This window comes from Cervus canadensis, chromosome 17 (genome assembly GCF_019320065.1).
Source record: "Cervus canadensis isolate Bull #8, Minnesota chromosome 17, ASM1932006v1, whole genome shotgun sequence".
NCBI lineage: Eukaryota > Metazoa > Chordata > Mammalia > Artiodactyla > Cervidae > Cervus > Cervus canadensis.
The window spans coordinates 46,190,948-46,208,801 of NC_057402.1; the positions used below are offsets into that span (position 1 = coordinate 46,190,948).

The 17,854-nt window shown below is 55.4% G+C and overlaps 1 protein-coding gene across 2 annotated transcripts; it reads left to right on the forward strand.

The window, feature by feature from the left end:
* The first annotated feature begins 326 nt into the window (after window positions 1-326).
* FES (FES proto-oncogene, tyrosine kinase) lies at window positions 327-11,793 on the forward strand. Of its 2 annotated transcripts, none has more exons than XM_043490387.1 (19): window positions 327-530; window positions 1,028-1,249; window positions 1,432-1,605; window positions 3,155-3,251; window positions 3,381-3,564; window positions 5,533-5,670; window positions 5,745-5,864; window positions 6,009-6,131; window positions 6,259-6,445; window positions 6,581-6,664; window positions 7,099-7,308; window positions 7,673-7,795; window positions 8,421-8,474; window positions 9,260-9,378; window positions 9,698-9,792; window positions 9,886-10,009; window positions 10,237-10,394; window positions 10,510-10,632; window positions 11,428-11,793. In XM_043490387.1, the coding sequence occupies exons 2-19, from the start codon at window positions 1,037-1,039 to the stop codon at window positions 11,568-11,570; spliced, it is 2,469 nt and encodes an 822-aa protein (XP_043346322.1). In that variant the 5' UTR covers window positions 327-530; window positions 1,028-1,036; the 3' UTR covers window positions 11,571-11,793. The 2 variants fall into 2 exon arrangements, with proteins under 2 accessions (XP_043346322.1, XP_043346323.1); XM_043490388.1 differs by having other exon boundaries at window positions 327-488.
* The last annotated feature ends 6,061 nt before the right edge of the window (window positions 11,794-17,854 follow it).

The window sequence follows — 17,854 nt, forward strand, 5'->3', positions numbered from 1 at the left end:
AGAGGCTGGCGCCTGAGCCTTCCTTGGGGAATCCAGTGGGGTGGGAAAGGCCTGGACTAGTCTTCCCCCTGCCTCTTTGGGGCGTCCCTGGCGTGCTGCTCAAATTGCCCGCCTGCCCTTCCTTAGGTTCTGGGCCCCCAGGCCCTCCCGGCCCACCGCAGAGCCTACAGCCCTGCCCTGTAACAGCGCTCCCCAAGCACCCTTGGGCTGTCCCCCGGGGCGCTGTCTGGGCCCTGGGGAGTGCCCGGGGCAAACTGCTCTCTTCTGGGCCATTCTTTCCCAGCCCCCTCCTCCCTTCCGTTTCCGCGGGGCCGTGTGGCCGGCAGCTGAGGCAGCGGCCAGCGCTGGGCAGAGGGGGGCGGGCAGGCGTCGGGGCTCCCGCCCGCCCCTTCCCCTCAGCCGGCCCGCCCCGGGGCTTGGGCCAACTGAAACCACAGGAGGAGGAAGCGCGGAATCAGGAACTGGCCGGGGCGGTGTGGGGCCTGAGTGTAAGTCGGTCCTCAGCGGCCCAGGAGCAGCTGCCCACACCGGTAATGCTTGTACCAAGGCCCGGGAGGCGACGGCCAGCCCGGGAGGCGGTTGGGCAGGGGCCTGGCAGGCGATCAGAGAGAGGGACACGGGACAGGGTGGAGCAGGGGCGGCGGGAGGGTAGGGACTGGGGGTGGGGGTGGGGGGGTGGCCGCCTGGGGTGCCTGCAAGGGCAGCCTTGGCCCTGTTGAGGGCCCAGTGCACATCTTGCACCTGCAGCGGGAGCTGGGTGGAAGGATCCAGGGAGGGAGACTGGGAGGTTTCTGTTCCAGGCCTGGGGAGGAGACTGCCGGCATCAGGCCTCCACCTAGGACACGGGGAAGCACGGACAGCTCTCCCAGGCCAGGCGGTGTTTCGTACCCATCGCTGCGTTCCAGGGGGACAGGCGTCCACCTTCTGCCTATCTGTGGCTCTTCAGCCCCTCACCTCCCTGTCCCGCCCCTCCATCCATCTCCAGCTACTCGCCCCCAGTGGTGGCCTCTCCTCTCTCCATCCCCAGGACGACACTATGGGCTTCTCTTCGGAGCTGTGCAGCCCCCAGGGCCACGGGGCCGTGCAGCAGATGCAGGAGGCCGAGCTCCGGCTGCTGGAGGGCATGAGGAAGTGGATGGCCCAGCGGGTCAAGAGCGACAGGGAATATGCTGGGCTGCTTCACCACATGTCCCTGCAGGACAGCGGGGGCCAGAGCCGGGGCATCGGCGCCCACAGCCCCATCAGCCAGGTGGGACTCTAGACTTCCCCTACTCCCTGCCCTCCACCAGCAAATTCCCGTGGGTGCTTGGGTAGGTCCGCCTGCCCCTTCCATTTCCCGGAGCCCCCCCCGGGGAGGGCTGGAGATTTGGCAAACCCACCTCAGAAGCGAGGTTCCCCACTCCCTGCCTTGCCTGCCCCTCCCCACTGCAGTCCTGGACAGAGCTCACCAGCCAGACGGAGGGCCTCAGCCGGGTGCTGAGGCAGCACGCGGAGGACCTGAACTCAGGGCCCCTGAGCAAGCTGAGCCTGCTGATCCGGGAGCGCCAGCAACTGCGCAAAACCTACAACGAGCAGTGGCAGCAACTGCAGCAGGAGCTCACCAAGGTGGGTGGGCTTCTGTCCTCTCTGCCTACATTTTGAGCCTCAGAAAGCTGGTTTTGCAAGGAACCCCTGGATTCCCTGAAGAAGTGGAAGTGTCTGACCACAGGCTGGCCCCCAGAGCCGGCTCCAGCCTCTTTCCCTCCTTCCCGCCGCAGCTAGGACTGGCCTTTGGTGGGGGGCCCCTCTGTGCTTTTTTCTGTCACCCCACTGTGTGCCTGTGTGTGCCCATCTCCTGCACTGCACCAGCTGGCCCTTGAGAGAGAGGGAGAGAGGGATGGCGCATGGCCCAAGGCTCACTCCTCCCTGGGACCCAGAGACTCCACGAGGCAGCAGCGTGGTCCCCTGACTCTGAGGTTAAGGACTGGGGCTGTGAAGTGAGCCTGCCCACATTTGAATCCTGTCCAGCTCCTCGGTCTAGAGGCTGTTGGATAGGAGCTATTTACGTGGAGGCTTTAGCCTTCAATGTGCTGGGCAACCTTCTGTACCACACCCCTTCTCCCAGCGCAAACCTCAGCCTTGCAGCGGCCCCACAGCGGCCCCTGGTGGCCAGTCTTCACCCACTCGTCCCTCTCTCCGGGAGATCACCTAATTCAGGTGTCAGCCTGCTTTTGTAGGCAGTGTAAGCAGAACACAGACTTGCCCATATGTTTGTCATACTATGGCTACTGAAGAACTAGGGCTTCCCTGGTGGTTCAGTGGTAGAGAATCTGCCTGCCAATGCAGGAGACGCGGATGGGATCTCTGGGTGGGGAAGATCCCCTGGAGAAGGGAATGGCAACCCCCTCCAGTATTCTTGCCTGGAGAATCCCATGGACAGAAGGAGCCTGGCAGGTTACAGTCCATGGGAGTCACAGAAGAGTCGGACATGACTTAGCGACTAAACAACAACACTGAAGAGCTATAATGGCAGAGCAGAGCAATTTTAACAGAGACTGCATGGCCTATAAGCCTAAAATGTTCCCGCTCTGGCCCTGAAGGAAAAGGCTGATCTAGTCTGTGCACTTCGCTCTGTGGCAGATGAGGAAGCTGAGGTTCAGAGGAGAGGGGAGGAATTTGTTCTGAGTATCCCAGCGCATCAGCAGGGAACTGGGGTCTTCATCCAGTCTTGACCATCTGTTGTTCCTGCCACCAGGAACATAATTGGGGACCCAGTACAAAAGGAAAACACAGGGCTCCTTGTCAACAAATTATTAAGAATTTCAAGATGGCATCAATGGCGTTCAGCCAAGCACAGGTCCTTCTAAGCGTGGAGCTCTGCACAGCCCACACACACGCCTGCCACCTGATACCACCCACTCTAGGCCAAGGAGGGACAGTTGTCACCTGCCCAGTCCAGCTCTCTGCCACCCCCAGAGCTTCCCTGTCCTTAGCCCGGCTCCTCTGACCTTAACCTCAGCAACAACGGCTAAGTCCCAGGGGCCTCCAGGTCCTTCCTGAAGGATGGGCTTGGAGCACTTGCCCACCTGGACCACAGGCCCCGTCCAGGGCTGCATCTTGAGTAGGAATCCTCCAGGGACCTGCTGAACCACACCGGTCCCTCCTCTCTCCCCAGAGTCACAGCCAGGACATTGAGAAGCTGAAGAGCCAGTACCGAGCCCTGGCACGGGACAGCGCCCAGGCCCGGCGCAAGTACCAGGAGGCCGGCAAAGGTCCGAGGCTTCCCTCCCTGACGAGCGTGGGGATTCCGCCCAGGCCCGTCCACAGGCATCACGGGGGTGGCGGGCGCCACCTAGGCCTCTGCTCTGGGTAACCCTCACCTCCTTCCCCCACTCTGGCAGACAAGGACCGTGACAAGGCCAAGGACAAGTATGTGCGCAGCCTGTGGAAGCTCTTTGCTCACCACAACCGCTATGTGCTGGGCGTGCGGGCGGCACAGCTGCATCACCAGCACCACCACCAGCTCATGCTGCCCAGCCTGCTTCAGTCCCTGCAAGACCTGCACCAGGAGATGGCCTGCATCCTGTGAGCCCACAGCCCCGCCCACCCCTGCTGCCACCGAGCCCGCCACAGCCCTAACGCCCAGAGGCGGGGCCCGGAACACCCCACCCTGTGAAACTGACCATCCTGTAGTCACGTGCGAACGAGCCCTGGGCCGGTCAATTGACATCCAAATTATATTATTCGGGGCCCTTATTGCAGGCTTCTCTTATGTGTATTGGCTCTTCCCTGGTGGCTCAGATGGTAAAGAATCTGCCTGCGATGCGGGAGACCTGGGTTTAATCCCTGGGTCAGGAAGATTCCCCTGGAGAAGGGAATGGCAACCCACTCCAGTATTCGTGCCTGGAGAATTCCATGGACAGGCCCCTCTGTCCATGGGGTCGCAGAAGAGCCGGACACAACTCTTCTGAGTGATTAAGACTTTCACTTTCGTTATATATATTGAACACCATTCTAGGCTCTCTTGGGTAATCCAGCAGAGAACAGAGACCAAAATTCTGTCCTCTAGGATCATTCATTTGTGGAAAAAGAAAAAGAAATCAGCAAGTAAAGTTGAAAGCCTGTTAGAGGTGATAAATGCTATGGAGAAAAATAAGAAAATGGGGATGCAGGGGGGCAAGGTAGGAGGTTATTGTTTTTTGGGTTTTTTTTAAATAAGATAGTTCTTTATGTGTATTTATTTTTTATTTTTACTTATTTATTTTTGGCTGCACTGGGTTTTCATTGTTGTGTAAAGGGCTTTCTCTAGTTGCAGCGATCAGGGGCTACTCTCTAGTTGTGCTGTGAGGGCTTTTCTCTTGTGGAGCATGGGCTCCAGAGCGTGAGCTTTAGTAGTTGTAGCACACAGGAGTAGTCGCCCTGAGGCATGTGGGGTCTTCCCAGAGCAGGGATCGACCTGTGTCCCCTGCATTGGCAGACCTGCCCTGGACCACCAGGGAAGTCCAGGAGCTTACTGTTTTAAGGGGAATGGTCTGGGAAAGCCTCAGAAGTGCAAGGATGAGCCAGGCAGATGTTTGGAGAAGGGCCGCACTAGAGAGAGGGAACCGCAGGCTCGAGGTGGGAGAATGCCTGAAATCAAGGAACAGCTAGGAAGCCAGCGTAGCCTGTGCAGAGCGTGGGAAGGACAGAGTCAGACAAGGGACTGCAGGAGGATAATAGAAGGTCCGGCAGACCATTGTGAGCACTCTGGCTCCGAGTGGACCAGAAGAGTGGCCGGATCTGAGCCGTCTTAATAAAGTCAGTCTGGCTGCTGAGTTAAGAACAGACTTCATCGGGCAAGACAGGATTAGACCAGACAGGAGCCACTGCAGTGAGCTGGACCACAGACTACGGCCACTAGACCCAGGCAGTAGCAATGGAGGGGAGAAGTGGTCAGGTCTCGGAAGTACTTTGAAAGTGAAGCCAGTGGAATTTCCTCATGGACTGGAAGCAGGGTGTGGATAGAACAGTCAAGGAGGCTCCAGGGGCTTGGCCCGGAGCCCCTGGGAGGCAGAGGCCACGTGGAGAAGGCAAGGGGAGAAGCAGGTTCAGGGGACAGCCAGAGGAGTTCATTTTTCAGTTGGTGGAGTCTGAGTGTCTAAGGGATGTCCACCGGGACGTGTTGAGTAGGTGGATGGTTACATGGGACCACTGGAGCTCTGGGAGGTGTTGGGACGCAGGTATCAATATGGGGTCAGCACAGTGATGGCTTCGGGGGTTATCAGAGCCCCCGGAGCCCCACTGTGGGGCTGACTGCCCAGAGCAGACACATTTGTAGCTCACATTTCCCGAGCACTTCCTCACACCACACACTCCACTCATACGCTGTCCCTGGGGCCTTGTTATGACTTCCGGGAGATGCTAAGTGACTTGCCTGTGGTCGTTTGACTGGTCAATGATGGGTGAGGGGGGAGTCTAACTCTACAGTGGGCCCAAATCCAGTGCCATGGGCCCCAAGCTTCTAGCCTTGTCCAGCCTGAGGCCTCCCTGACCCAGGGTCTGGTTTGGGGGCAGGAAGGAGACCCTACAGGAGTACCTGGAGATTAGCAGCCTGGTGCAAGACGAGGTGGTGACCATTCACCGGGAGATGGCCGCAGCGGTGGCCCGCATCCAGCCGGAGGCCGAGTACCAAGGCTTCCTGCAGCAGTACGGGTAAGCCCCTCCTCACGGGGGCCGGGCGCCCGGGCGGCTGGCCTGGCGGGCACTGACGGGCACTGTTGCCACAGGTCCGCCCCTGACATCCCACCCTGTGTCACCTTTGACGAGTCACTGCTGGAGGAGACTGAGCTACTGGAGCCTGGGGAACTGCAGTTGAACGAACTGACAGTGGAGAGCGTGCAGCACACGTGTGTGGGGGCTCGGCCGGGGGCTGGGGGCCGGGGGACAGACGCTGCCCATGCAGCGCTGCAGCCAAGCCGCTGGGCTTCCTCGGCTCGGCAGGGAGGCAGCCGAGGGGCGCGGCTCTCACTCTGCCCTTCCTCCGGGCGCAGGCTGACCTCGGTGACAGACGACCTGGCCACGGCCACCCAGACCGTGCTCAGTCGGCAGGAGGCAGTCACTCAGCTGCAGCGAGAGCTCCGGAATGAGGAGCAGACCACCCACCCCCGGGAGCGGTGAGTGGGGCCCGCCGACAGCTGCCTCCTGGTCCTCCATGCCCTCCATCCGGCCTGCCTGGCTCACCCCTGGCCTTCAGCCGAGCCCCCGTCTCTCCCCTCCATCACTGCCCGCCCCTGCCTGCAGGGTGCAGCTGCTGGGCAAGAAGCAGGCGCTGCAGGAGGCGCTGCAGGGGCTGCAGGTCGCGCTGTGCGGGCAGGCCAAGCTGCAGGCCCAGCAGGAGCTGCTGCAGGCCAAGCTGGATCGGCTGGGCCCCGGCGAGCCCCCGCCCGTCTTGCTCCTGCAAGATGACCGCCACTCCACCTCGTCCTCGGTGAGCCGCCCACTGGCTGCCCCCGCACCGCCAGCCCTGCCCGCCCCCAGGCCCCCGGGGGCTGCGCGCCTCATTTTCACCCTCCCCCTCCCTCCCCAAGCCCAGCCACCCGCTGACGTCTGTCCCTGGCCTCAGGAGCAGGAGCGAGAAGGGGGAAGGACGCCCACCCTGGAGATCCTCAAGAGCCACATCTCCGGAATCTTCCGTCCCAAGTTCTCGGTGAGTGGATTCACACCTCCGCCCTTCCCTCAGGGGTGGGCTAGGCCAGGGCTCTCAGGGACATCTCCTGGAGGCTTCTCCCAGGCCACTTTTACGGGGGTGCCCCTCTCTTCCCTGGGACTCCAGATCCTGTCACCCCTGCCCACCCCTTTCTCTCCATCACCCACGTTGTGTGGCACAGTCACCCCAGGGCTCTCCCTGCTCCAGGAGTGGTCGCGGGCTGCGGCCTGGTGGACAAGGCAAAGCTTGGTTTGAGATCAGCCAGACTGGGCAAGTTTATTGCTGGCTCCGAGGGTTGCAGGCGGCTCTGTGGCACTTTGGGGGCTTGTGAGGACAGAAGGCTTGTGAGAGGCAGACAGACAGAGACGCCTCCCCCCGCCACCAACCTGGCTGGCCTAGCGACCCCTCCTTGCTCCTCCTCCATGCCTTTCCAGCTCCCCCCGCCGCTGCAGCTCGTTCCAGAGGTGCAGAAACCCCTGCATGAGCAGGTGTGGTACCACGGGGCCATCCCGCGGGCAGAGGTGGCTGAGCTCTTGACACATTCGGGGGACTTCCTCGTCCGGGAGAGCCAGGGCAAGCAGGAGTACGTGCTGTCAGTGCTATGGGACGGCCAGCCCCGACACTTCATTATCCAGTCCGCTGATGTGAGTGGACCCCAGCCTCCCCTTCCCTTCCCTCTCCTCCCCTCCCCTCCCCTTCCCTTCAGCAGGAAATGACCTTGAGGCTGTAGAAAGGAGCTGCTATGTCTTAGACGCCTCCCCGGCAGAGCTGAAAGGGGCCACAGAGACCACCCAATCCCTGCAAAAACCAACAGAGGTTAAGCCTTCAGCATGCATCCCCCCATAAGATGGGGGAGCAGGCTTGTCATGCACCCTCAGGTCTCTGCCTCTTGCCCCAGGCAGGCCCTTTCTCCCCACTGCTCTTCCTTCCTCTCCTCTCCCACGGCTCAGTGACCCCCCCACCCCCAGCAATGGAGGCCGTTGACCCCAGGTCCCCCCGCCCCTGCAGAACCTGTACCGACTGGAAGGAGATGGTTTTCCCAGCATCCCCCTGCTCGTCGACCACCTGCTGCGCTCCCAGCAGCCCCTCACCAAGAAGAGCGGCATCGTCCTGAACAGGGCTGTGCCCAAGGTGAGCCTGCGGCAGGGGCTGGGGCTGCGGGTTTAGGCCCACAGAGGATCCTAACATCGAGGGCTTTTCAGGTCCCCAGAAATACATATACATATGTGGGCTTGCCAGGTGGCGCTAGCTGGGAAGAACCCACCTGCCAGTTCAGGAGATGTGAGCATTGCAGGTTCAATCCCTGGATTGGGAAGATTTCCTGGTGAAGGAAACGGCAACCCACCCAGTATTCCTGCCTGGAAAATTCCATGCACAGAGGAGCCCAGTGTGGCTACCGTCCACAGAGTCGCAAAGAGTCAGACACAACTGTAAGCGACCTTAGCACACACATACAGGATACATATTAACACATACAGGGAGCCCAGCCAGCCTCCTGCTAGGCTTGAAACATCAAGATCACTCCCGTTTCCTGGGCCTCATACACCAGGCTGGTGCTCACCCACTTAGTGCCCCTGCCTGGTCCCCGAGTCATCTAGGTGTGATCTTGGGTCCAAACCCCGTTTTACAGACCAACATACCAAGATGCCAAGAAATGAAAGACACAGCGTTAGTGGGGGGTGTCCAGTCTGTCATAGGGCCCAGCATGTGCGCCTGCCACTGACTTCTGACCCCTCCAACCTCCTCCCTTCCTCAGGACAAGTGGGCGCTCAGCCACGAGGACCTGGTGCTGGGCGAGCAGATTGGGCGGGTGAGTTGAGTGTGCTCTGCCAGCTCCTGGCCGCCTACCTTTCCGTCCCCCAGCATCGCTTCCGTCCATCCGAGTCACACCAGCACCCCCACCTCCAGAGCTCTTTGGCCTCCGTGCCTCAATCTGATTCCCAACTTGGACCCCTGCCCACTGTCCATCCACTGCCATATACCGTCCTGCCAGAAACCAAGGGGAAAATGCCTTCCCTGACAACTCCCCAGAGACGCTTCTGCTGCCAGCTCCGCACCCTACTCCCCTCACATGCACGCACATCACGCCCACCCCCCCACCTCAAGGAGGCGAGACACACTCTATTCACGTGACCTGTAAAATACCAGCTTGTGGCCTGGCGGGCCAGTGGTGAAGACTCCATGCTCCCAAAGCAGGGGGCACGAGTTTGATTCCTATCGGGGAAGTAAGATCCTGCCTGCTGTATGGCATGGCCAAAAATAAATAGATAAACAAATATAAATGAATATAAATACATGTAATAGGTTCTTAGGGAAGAAGGCACTGTCCTAAAACTCAGAATGCTTTTCCAGCCCAAGCAAAAGTGATTTTTGAACCCTCCATGTCACGTCTCAGTGACTGCAGTCAATCAGAGGTGACTTTCTCAGCCTGTCCCCCACGTCTGCTTGGCCCCCTGAACTGAGAGCCAGAATGAGCAGGACTGAGTGCGGGGGGCACTGAGTCAAGGGCGGGTCGGGATAGGGTGGGCTGTGCTCCTGGGTGCAGGAGAGGCCCACAGTCCAGGGAAGACAGTTGGGAACCCCAGACTGTTTCAGGGGAACTTTGGAGAAGTGTTCAGTGGACGCCTACGAGCAGACAATACCCTGGTGGCGGTGAAATCCTGTCGCGAGACCCTCCCCCCTGACCTCAAGGCCAAGTTTCTGCAGGAAGCGAGGTGGGTGATACAACACTCATCACTGTAGCTCCCCCGGACGACAGGTTCCCCGGCACGTGGCAGGACATTTGACCTCTGAAGGGCTTGACTTCTGTCGTATTGTTTAATCCTCTTGGCCCCCTGTAGCTTGGCGGGGTCCAGGCTCGGGGACCCACCTGAAGTCACACGGCCTGGTCAGCTGCTCTTGTCCCCTGCTGCCTGTCTCCTGTTCTCCCTTGGGCCACCTGGCCTTCTCTGGGGCTCCTGGGGCTGGGGAGGCGAATGTGTAAGACCCCTCCCACCCTTGCCCGAGGCCTAAGCAGCACCCCCAACCCCTCAGGATCCTGAAGCAGTACAGCCACCCCAACATCGTTCGTCTCATTGGCGTCTGCACCCAAAAACAGCCCATCTACATCGTCATGGAGCTTGTGCAGGGTGAGCAGAGGGGGCTGACCTCTGGGGGTGAGGCACTCAGCCGGGCTAGGTCTCTCCCATCTCGAACCTCCCACCAACACCGCCCACTCCCAGGGGGCGACTTCCTGACCTTCCTTCGGACGGAGGGAGCACGCCTGCGGGTGAAAACACTGCTGCAGATGGTAGGGGACGCGGCCGCGGGCATGGAGTACCTGGAGAGCAAGTGCTGCATTCACCGGTGAGGGGGTGACGGATGGGCGTAGCAGGCCATCCCAACACCCCTTCCCCACCCCTGCCCCTTCACCAGCAGGCACCAGCTCCAGAGGTGGGGTGTGCCTCAAAGGGACCAGGCATCATCTCAGGGGCAGCTCTGGCCCGTGGCTGTGTTGAGCGCGCCCTGGCCAGGCAGCTGGCAGGTGCCACACGGACGTTAGCCACATGAGCCCCGTGTCCTGCTTCGCCCAGGGACCTGGCTGCTCGGAACTGCCTGGTGACAGAGAAGAATGTCCTGAAGATCAGCGACTTCGGGATGTCCCGGGAGGAAGCTGATGGGATCTACGCGGCCTCAGGGGGTCTCAGACAAGTCCCCGTGAAGTGGACCGCACCGGAGGCCCTTAACTACGGTACCTGGGCCTGATCCACGCTGGCCGCAAGGCCCGAGGCCGGGCACGGGTGCCGCCACCTGCCCCTCTCTGGCCGGTGGGCGAGGCCCACTCACGCTGCCTCACCTCCTCGCAGGCCGCTACTCCTCCGAGAGTGATGTGTGGAGCTTTGGCATCTTGCTCTGGGAGACCTTCAGCCTGGGGGCCTCCCCCTACCCCAACCTCAGCAATCAGCAGACCCGGGAGTTCGTGGAAAAGGGTAAGGGAACCTGGTGGCCTGACAGCAGTCCCAGAGCCAGGCCCTCTTCCTGGCACTCCAGCTGGACTCTTCCAGGTCTCCTGTCTATCCTCCCCACTGGGGCACAGTAAGGACAATCCTTGAGGTACCATCCAGAGAACCCCTGTTATGTGCCAGGCTATACCTTTATTTCATTTACTCTTTTTAAAAAATTTTTATTTATTTAATTATTTTCAGCTGCTCTGGGTCTTCGCAGCTGTGTGGACTTTTCTCTAGTTGCAGCGAGCGGGAGCTACTCTGTAGTTGCAGTGCTGGGGCTTCTCATTGTGGTGGTTTCTCTTGTTGTGGAGCACAGGCTCTAGGCACGCAGGCTTCAGTAGCTACAGCTCCCAGGCTCTAGAGCACAGGCTCAGTAGTTGTGGCACATAGGCTTAGTTGCTCTTCAGCACATGGGATCTTCCCAGACCAGGGATTGAACCCATGTCTCCTGCATTGGCAGGTGGATTCTTTACCACTGAGCCACCAGGGAAGCCCTTCATTTACTCTTCATAACATGTGAGGTCAGGATTAAAAGGTCCTTTTTACAGAAGGAAATTGAGATCTCACAGGAGTCACACCGCTAGCACACGGTGACTTGAGATTAGAATCTCTGTGTTTCTGGGAAAGAATAGGGGGCTCCTTAAAAATGCTGCAAAAAAAAAAAAAGGAGAACTTTGCAGCTTAAGCAGCTCCCATTGCTCCTGGCATGTCCCCAGGGGCTGCCAGGGGCCCTCAGACCCCCTCCTTAAACCTGGTGCACTGTGCTTGTCCTCACAGGGGGCCGCCTGCCCTGCCCTGAGCTGTGCCCCGACGCTGTGTTCAGACTCATGGAGCACTGCTGGGCCTACGAGCCAGGGCAGCGGCCCACCTTCAGCATCATCTACCAGGAATTACAGAGCATCCGAAAGCGGCATCGGTGAGGCTGGGCCCCACTGCTCAAGCCAGCGGCCCCTGTGGGCAAGATCATACCTCCTCAACAGGGCTCCAGCTCACCCCGCTGGACAGCTCTTCATTGTCCTGGACTCCAGCCTCCGGATTCTATGCTGCCGTGCAGGGCTGCAGCTCCCGGCCTGCCCTGCATCCCTGCTCCTTCCAGGGCTTCCTCTTCCAGGCAGAAATAATAAACCCATTTATTTGTGCTCATCAGGTGCTCTCAGCATGTGCAGTCCTCTGGAGGGCAGGTCTCAGGAGGACCAGAGGGCCTGTACCGTGGCCATGGGGAAGGAGGAGGATGGGCAGCGTTCGCAGGGCGGAACTGATGCGGTGTGGTTGGTAGCTGTTGGATGTGAGACTTGGGGAAGAGGGAGAAAGACCAGGGCGATGTGCAGGCTTCAGACCAGATGGAGGTGTTATTTCTGAATTAGAAGCCTAGGCAGAGGATCAGAGCCGTGGGAAGGATGGCGAGTTAGGAGGAGCATTTGAGGGGCCTGTGGGGATCTAAGTGTGACATGTAAGTCTGGAAGCTCAGAGGGAAGTAAAGGCTGGCAGCTGAGGTTTGAAAGTGAAAGTGGAAGTTGCTCAGTCATGTCCGACTCTTTGCGAACCCATGGACTATGTAGTCCGTGGAATTCTCCAGGCCAGAATACTGGAGTGGGTAGCCTTTCCCTTCTCCAGGGGATCTTCCCAACCCAGGGATTGAACCCAAGTCTCCCACATTGCATGTGGATTCTTTACCAGCTGAGCCACAAGGGAAATCGTTAGCTTATAAATGTTTACAGACCCTGAGTCTGTGCCCCACAGTCACATGAGATACAGGAGGGAAGAGGAGAGTGTCGGGAAAGTTGGAGTTCCACCCAGAGCAGATGGAGTGGCCGGAGAGAAAGAAAATGCTTCGCATCTCTCAAGACAAGTTTACTGAGCAATGAGGGGCCCTCACTTCCTCTCTTAAGTCCCCCTGAAACCTAAAAGCTTATCTGAAACTTTTCTAGCAGCAACAGTGAAGGTCAAAAGGACAAAGAGGGACTTTCCTGGTGGTCCAGCAGTTAAGACTCTGTGCTTCTACTGAAGTGGGTTCAATCCCTGGTTGAGGAACTAAGATCCTGCATGTTGTGCGGTGCAGCCAAAAAAAAAAAAGAAGAAGTATAAACAAGCTGAAAAACAGAAACTAGGAAGACTTTTAGCTCCAAAGGACAAAGCAGTAATAATTTTGAGGTAAAAATGGCCGTCTTTCAAGAAAGTTCAAGAAGCCGTTGATAGCTACTTTCAAAGAGATGAAAGGTGAAAGGCCTAATACTTGTTTAAACAAGAGGAAATCGAGTTAGAGTGTGACTAAGTGAAAATTCAAACTGTGTCTCCATTAGAAGTGGTGAAAAGTGGAACTGAAGAACTTCTGCTTCAGGGTAGGATGTGGTAGGTCCCCACAGCCCCCACACCCATTGCAACAATGAAGAGGAAACAGTCAGATGAAGGTAATAGTTTTTAAAGTCAATGGCAAGTAGTGTTAGGAAATAAAGAGCATATGAATTAAAATTTCAGGGAGGAGAAAGCCCCTCCAAGGTTAACTGATCATGCACAAGTATTCTCTTCCCTGAGATGTCCCTGAGATTTGGGACATCTCTGATGATCAGCATTAAGAGGTGCTGTTGGGGAGCAGGGGAAGAAATGGTGCTTACAGGGACTGTGCTATGGATTGGCACCTAGAGGAACCCCAAATGCAACGCCAGTTTCCCCCATGGAACATTCACTGAATTCTGGAGCAGTGTGGGCAACCAGGCAGGGGCTGGGCTGGAAAGGCAGAGGTTTAGAGGGAGGGGCGCTGAAACAAACAAACTGGTCTCTCCCTCAAGATACTGGCCAGGTTTTGAAACTCTGGGAGGCTAAAGAGCCAACTTTAAAATCTCTTTAGAGCAGAATTTGAAAGATTTGGAGAGACAGAGACTGGCCAGGCTTTCCCAGATCTGAGGTTTATCAGAACTATAACTCTGCCCCAACTCAGCTCAATGCTTGATCACATCAAGGTAACTAACTCCTCTGGGAATGCTTGGGGAGAAGTTGGGGAAAGGAATAACATAATATTTTACCCTTCTTTTATACCCAAAATGCAACATATGATAAACATTATAAAACATGAAAAAAGAAAGAAAAATGGCACCAATATACAAGAAAAAAAATAAATAATAGAAGCAGACCCACAAATGATTCAGATATTGGAGCTGGCAGGTAAGGATTTCAAAATAACTATGCCTAATATGTTAAACAGAGAAAAAAGTGGACAAAATAGATGCAAATACAAAGAATTTCAACAGGGTTGGAATTTATTTTAAAAGAATCAAAGGAGCAGGTAGAACTGAAAAATGTCATCTCTGAAATTACAAATTCTAAAAATTCATAGAACTAAAGGATAAAGTCACATACAGACTAAACACACAGTCCCAGGATTTGTTCCCTAACCAAAAGACAGTTAGTGAGTGAAGTTAAAGTCAGATTTATAGCATCTAAACTAAAAAAGGGCTTCCCTGGTGGCTCAGACGGTAAAGAATCTGTCTGTAATGCAGGAGATGTGGGTTTGATCCCTGGGTCGGGAAGATTCCCTGGAGAAGGGAATGGCAACCCACTCTAGTATTCTTGCCTGGAGAATCCCATGGAGAGAGGAGCCTGGCGGGCTACAGTCCATGGGGTTGCCAAGAGTCAGACACGACTTAGCAACTAAACCACCACCACCAGTATTCGTACCTGGAAAATCCCATGGACAGAGAAGCCTGGAGTGCTACAGTCCGTGGGGTTGCAAAGAGTCCAACATAACTGAGCAACTAATAGTTTCACTTTTAAACTAAGACAGAGGGAAGAAGAAATAGAACAGAGCCTAAGAAACATGTGAGACTCCAAGGTAACTGAAGTTCCAGAAGGAGAGAGAGGAGCTAGAACCAGAGTAAACTGGAAATCACCCAAATGTCTATATAGCAATAAAAAAGAACAAACCATAAGTATATGCTCCAAACACTGATGAATCTCAAAGACAGGTTGAGTAAAGAAACTGTGTGAAGCAGAGCTTGTAATTCCATTTTAGGAAGTTCTAGCACAGGCAAAACCAAGCTATAGAGAAATGAAAACAGTGGTTGTCTGAGGGGCACCAACAGAAGTGGTCAGTGCGTAGGGAAACAGCACTGCCTTGGTGTCCTTATAACCTTGCATCTCTACATTGACCACGTGGGCAAGGTTTGTGCATGGCGACTGGAGTCTTGACAGAATATACCACTGTTATTCCCGGAGCAAGAGGACACAGCCTAGAGAGGAGCCTTCCTATATTGTGGGAGACCACTTTTCATCTATCTCTGTAGTTTCATTTGAGTGCAGGCTTCCCATCTGGCCCCCTCCCCTTGTGAAGTAAGGCCCGAGGCCCTACAACTGCTTGGCCATAGTTTAGAGTTGGCTCCGTAGCTGCAGAGTGGCCCACCACCATGCCTCCTGTCATCTGTCCCTTCAGTTCAGTGTCAGCCTACAGCACTAGGAGCACTAGACAGGACTTGACACCATGCTGGTCATGCTTTTGCTCTTGGTGTGAGTAATGAGCTGTCTCGATCCTTGCGCCAGAGTTCTAGCCCACACTTGACCTGACAGCCCACGGAGCCCTGTCTTTGCTCCAGAAAAGGGATGTGACCTTTTCGGCTCCACCCTGAGTGCCAACATGGCCAAGTAGTCATTTCCTTTTAGTCCGCTGTGACCTCAGTCTGGTTTCATTATGGAGACATGCATACCCAGATGATGAAATGTGTGTTCTTAGGTGCTCAATTGTGTCCAACTCTCAGTGACTCTTCGGACTGTAGACCACCAGGCTCCTCTGTCCATGGGGTTTTTCAGGCAAGAATATTGGAGTGGGTTGCCATGCCCTCCTCCAGGGGATCTTCCTGACTCAGGGATTGAACCTTAGTCTCCTGTGTCTCCTGCATTGCAGGCAGATTCTTTACCTGCTGATTCATCAGGAAAGCCCTAATCTTTTAGTACTACACATATTTTTGAAAGCTGTCTCAAATCTTTCAGGGAGTGAAGTTGTATACTCCTAAATACGTTATTTGGTTCCACAGAAACTCTTTTTGTATGGCAGATTTTCCTATCCATTAATGAAAAAAAACTGTGGTAAAATGTAGATGATGAAATTGCTACCCCAAATTCAGATTGAACGTTTGCTCAACCCTAGCAGCCCAAGGCTGAAACCAAATCTTCTCTTGCTCTTGGGGATGTCTCTGGGAAACTCTTCAGCTATGGTGCAATCATTTTCCCAGAATGGAAACCTCGGCAAAGGTCAAGGTAACAGACTACAGGCCAGGGTAGGGAGAGAAACCTGCCATAAGGCCGTGTGTGTTTGGCTATTACACAAGGGATCCCCAAAGAGGAAAGTGGTAGTCTTTCCATGAAGACAAACTCTTTTGTTTTTTTGTTTTTGTTTTTGAATATTTAGTTATTCATTTGGCTGCAGCATGAGGGGTCTTAGTCGCTCCACAGCACAGCAAGGCAGATTCTCAACCCCTGGACCACCAGGACCTCCAAAAACTCTCTCTCGTTATTGGGCTCTGAGAGGACAGACCTGGCTAAATTCTTTTTAAACATTCCATTATACCCAAAGAATGAAAATCAGCTTGTCTTTATTGGCTTGGGTTACAATACACCTTTTCAGTGCTGTCACAGGTCTACCTGAATTCCCCTGTGATTTGCCACCAGTGGATACACCAAAATATGGAGTAGCCTGGAATCCCATTAGAAGCACCTTGGTATTATTCTATCGATGATATCCTAATTAGAAAAACTAACTAGTTCATACTGCCCTCGACAGGACGGCCCAATAGCTACCCCAAGGCAGGAAAATGTGGTGGCTTCTCCAGCTGCAGAACACGGGCTCTGGGATGTGCAGGCTACAGCAGTTGTGGGGCACAGGCTTAGTTGCCCTGCGGCATGTGGAATCTTCCCAGATCAGGGATGCAATGAGTGCCCCTGCACTGGCAGGCAGACTCTTAACCACTGGACCACCAGGGAAGTCCTAACTCTCTCTCCTGACTCACAAACAGGGAGGGTCTAAGGTTGATCCCCAGTAGCATCTGGGATACTGTGGTTTGGCTACAGATAAGGAGATTGGCTGTGGTCTAATCTGCAAGTGGGTCTGATCATCCTGCTGGGACACATAGCTGTGGTCACTCTCAACTTATGTTGCCTAAGATAGATAGGCAGCAAGTTCCTATTGGTGCAAGCTCCCACCAGTGCAATGAATCGGACTACCTCTTGGGGTGACTGATGCTCCTGAAAAGAATTCTTTGCTGGATACATGAAGGGTCAGGGTGGTGGAAGGTAGACTGTTTAGAAACGGCTCTGATACATTGCCCTGACGACTTGGCCATGGGAGGCAAGGCTTGATCACTGTCCAATTTGAGTCTTGTCAGAATACACTATGATTCCTCCTGAACAGGGGGAGAGAAGCAGCCTGGTGAAGAGCCACTTTCTTCTGGGAGATTCCACAAAGCCATTTCTCATCCCTTTGCCTAGTTTCAGTGAAGGGTAGGCCTCTCCACCTTGCCCCACCCTTCTCCCCCAACTTAGAGTGTAGCGGCAGGTCATAAAGTTGTCTGATAGCAGCTGAGTTATTAATAGTTGGCTTCTCAGCTGCAGAGAGACCTACCATCAAGCTCCCTGTCATCTGGTCCCTCCGGTTCAGTGTCATCCTATGGCTGGGGAAAGCTGGCACCAGGCTGGCCATGCTTTTGCTGTCTGTGTGGGTAATAGCAGTCTGGATCCATTGGGGCTTATCATCTCCTTACTAGCTGGATCTCATGGAAGTATGGTAGACATATCTTGCTAGGTGTATGCAGAGATTTGTGCACAATGATTTGTGGCCCTGTTAGCTACCATGCTGCTCTTAGGGAATGTTTGACCTTTTAAAAAAATTATTTATTTATTTTTGGCTGCTCTGGGTCTTGGTTGCTGCACTTGGGATTTCTCTAGCTGCGGCAAGCAGGGCTTACTCTCTTGTTGCCAAACACAGGCTCTAGGTCCTTTGGGCTTCATTAGTTGCAGCTTATGGGTTCAGTAGTTGTGGCACACAGGCTTAGTTGCCCTGCAACATGTGCTCTGCGGAATCCTCTAGAACCGGGGACCGAATCCATGTCCCCTGCATTGGCAGGCAGCTTTTTAATCACTGGACCTCCAGGGAAGTCCTTGACCTCTTGATAGAAGGGAACCTTTGGGAGCGATGAGAAAGTTCTGTGTTTTGATCTGAGTG

Bases quoted from the DNA above. Each gene is read 5' to 3' on its own strand.
- FES (XM_043490387.1), top strand. From the start codon at position 1,037: ATGGGCTTCTCTTCGGAGCTGTGCAGCCCCCAGGGCCACGGGGCCGTG. The intron at 5,865-6,008 runs GTGTGTGGGGGC...CTCCGGGCGCAG, and splicing joins GTGGAGAGCGTGCAGCACAC to GCTGACCTCGGTGACAGACG. The intron at 9,379-9,697 runs GTGGGTGATACA...CCAACCCCTCAG, and splicing joins AAGTTTCTGCAGGAAGCGAG to GATCCTGAAGCAGTACAGCC.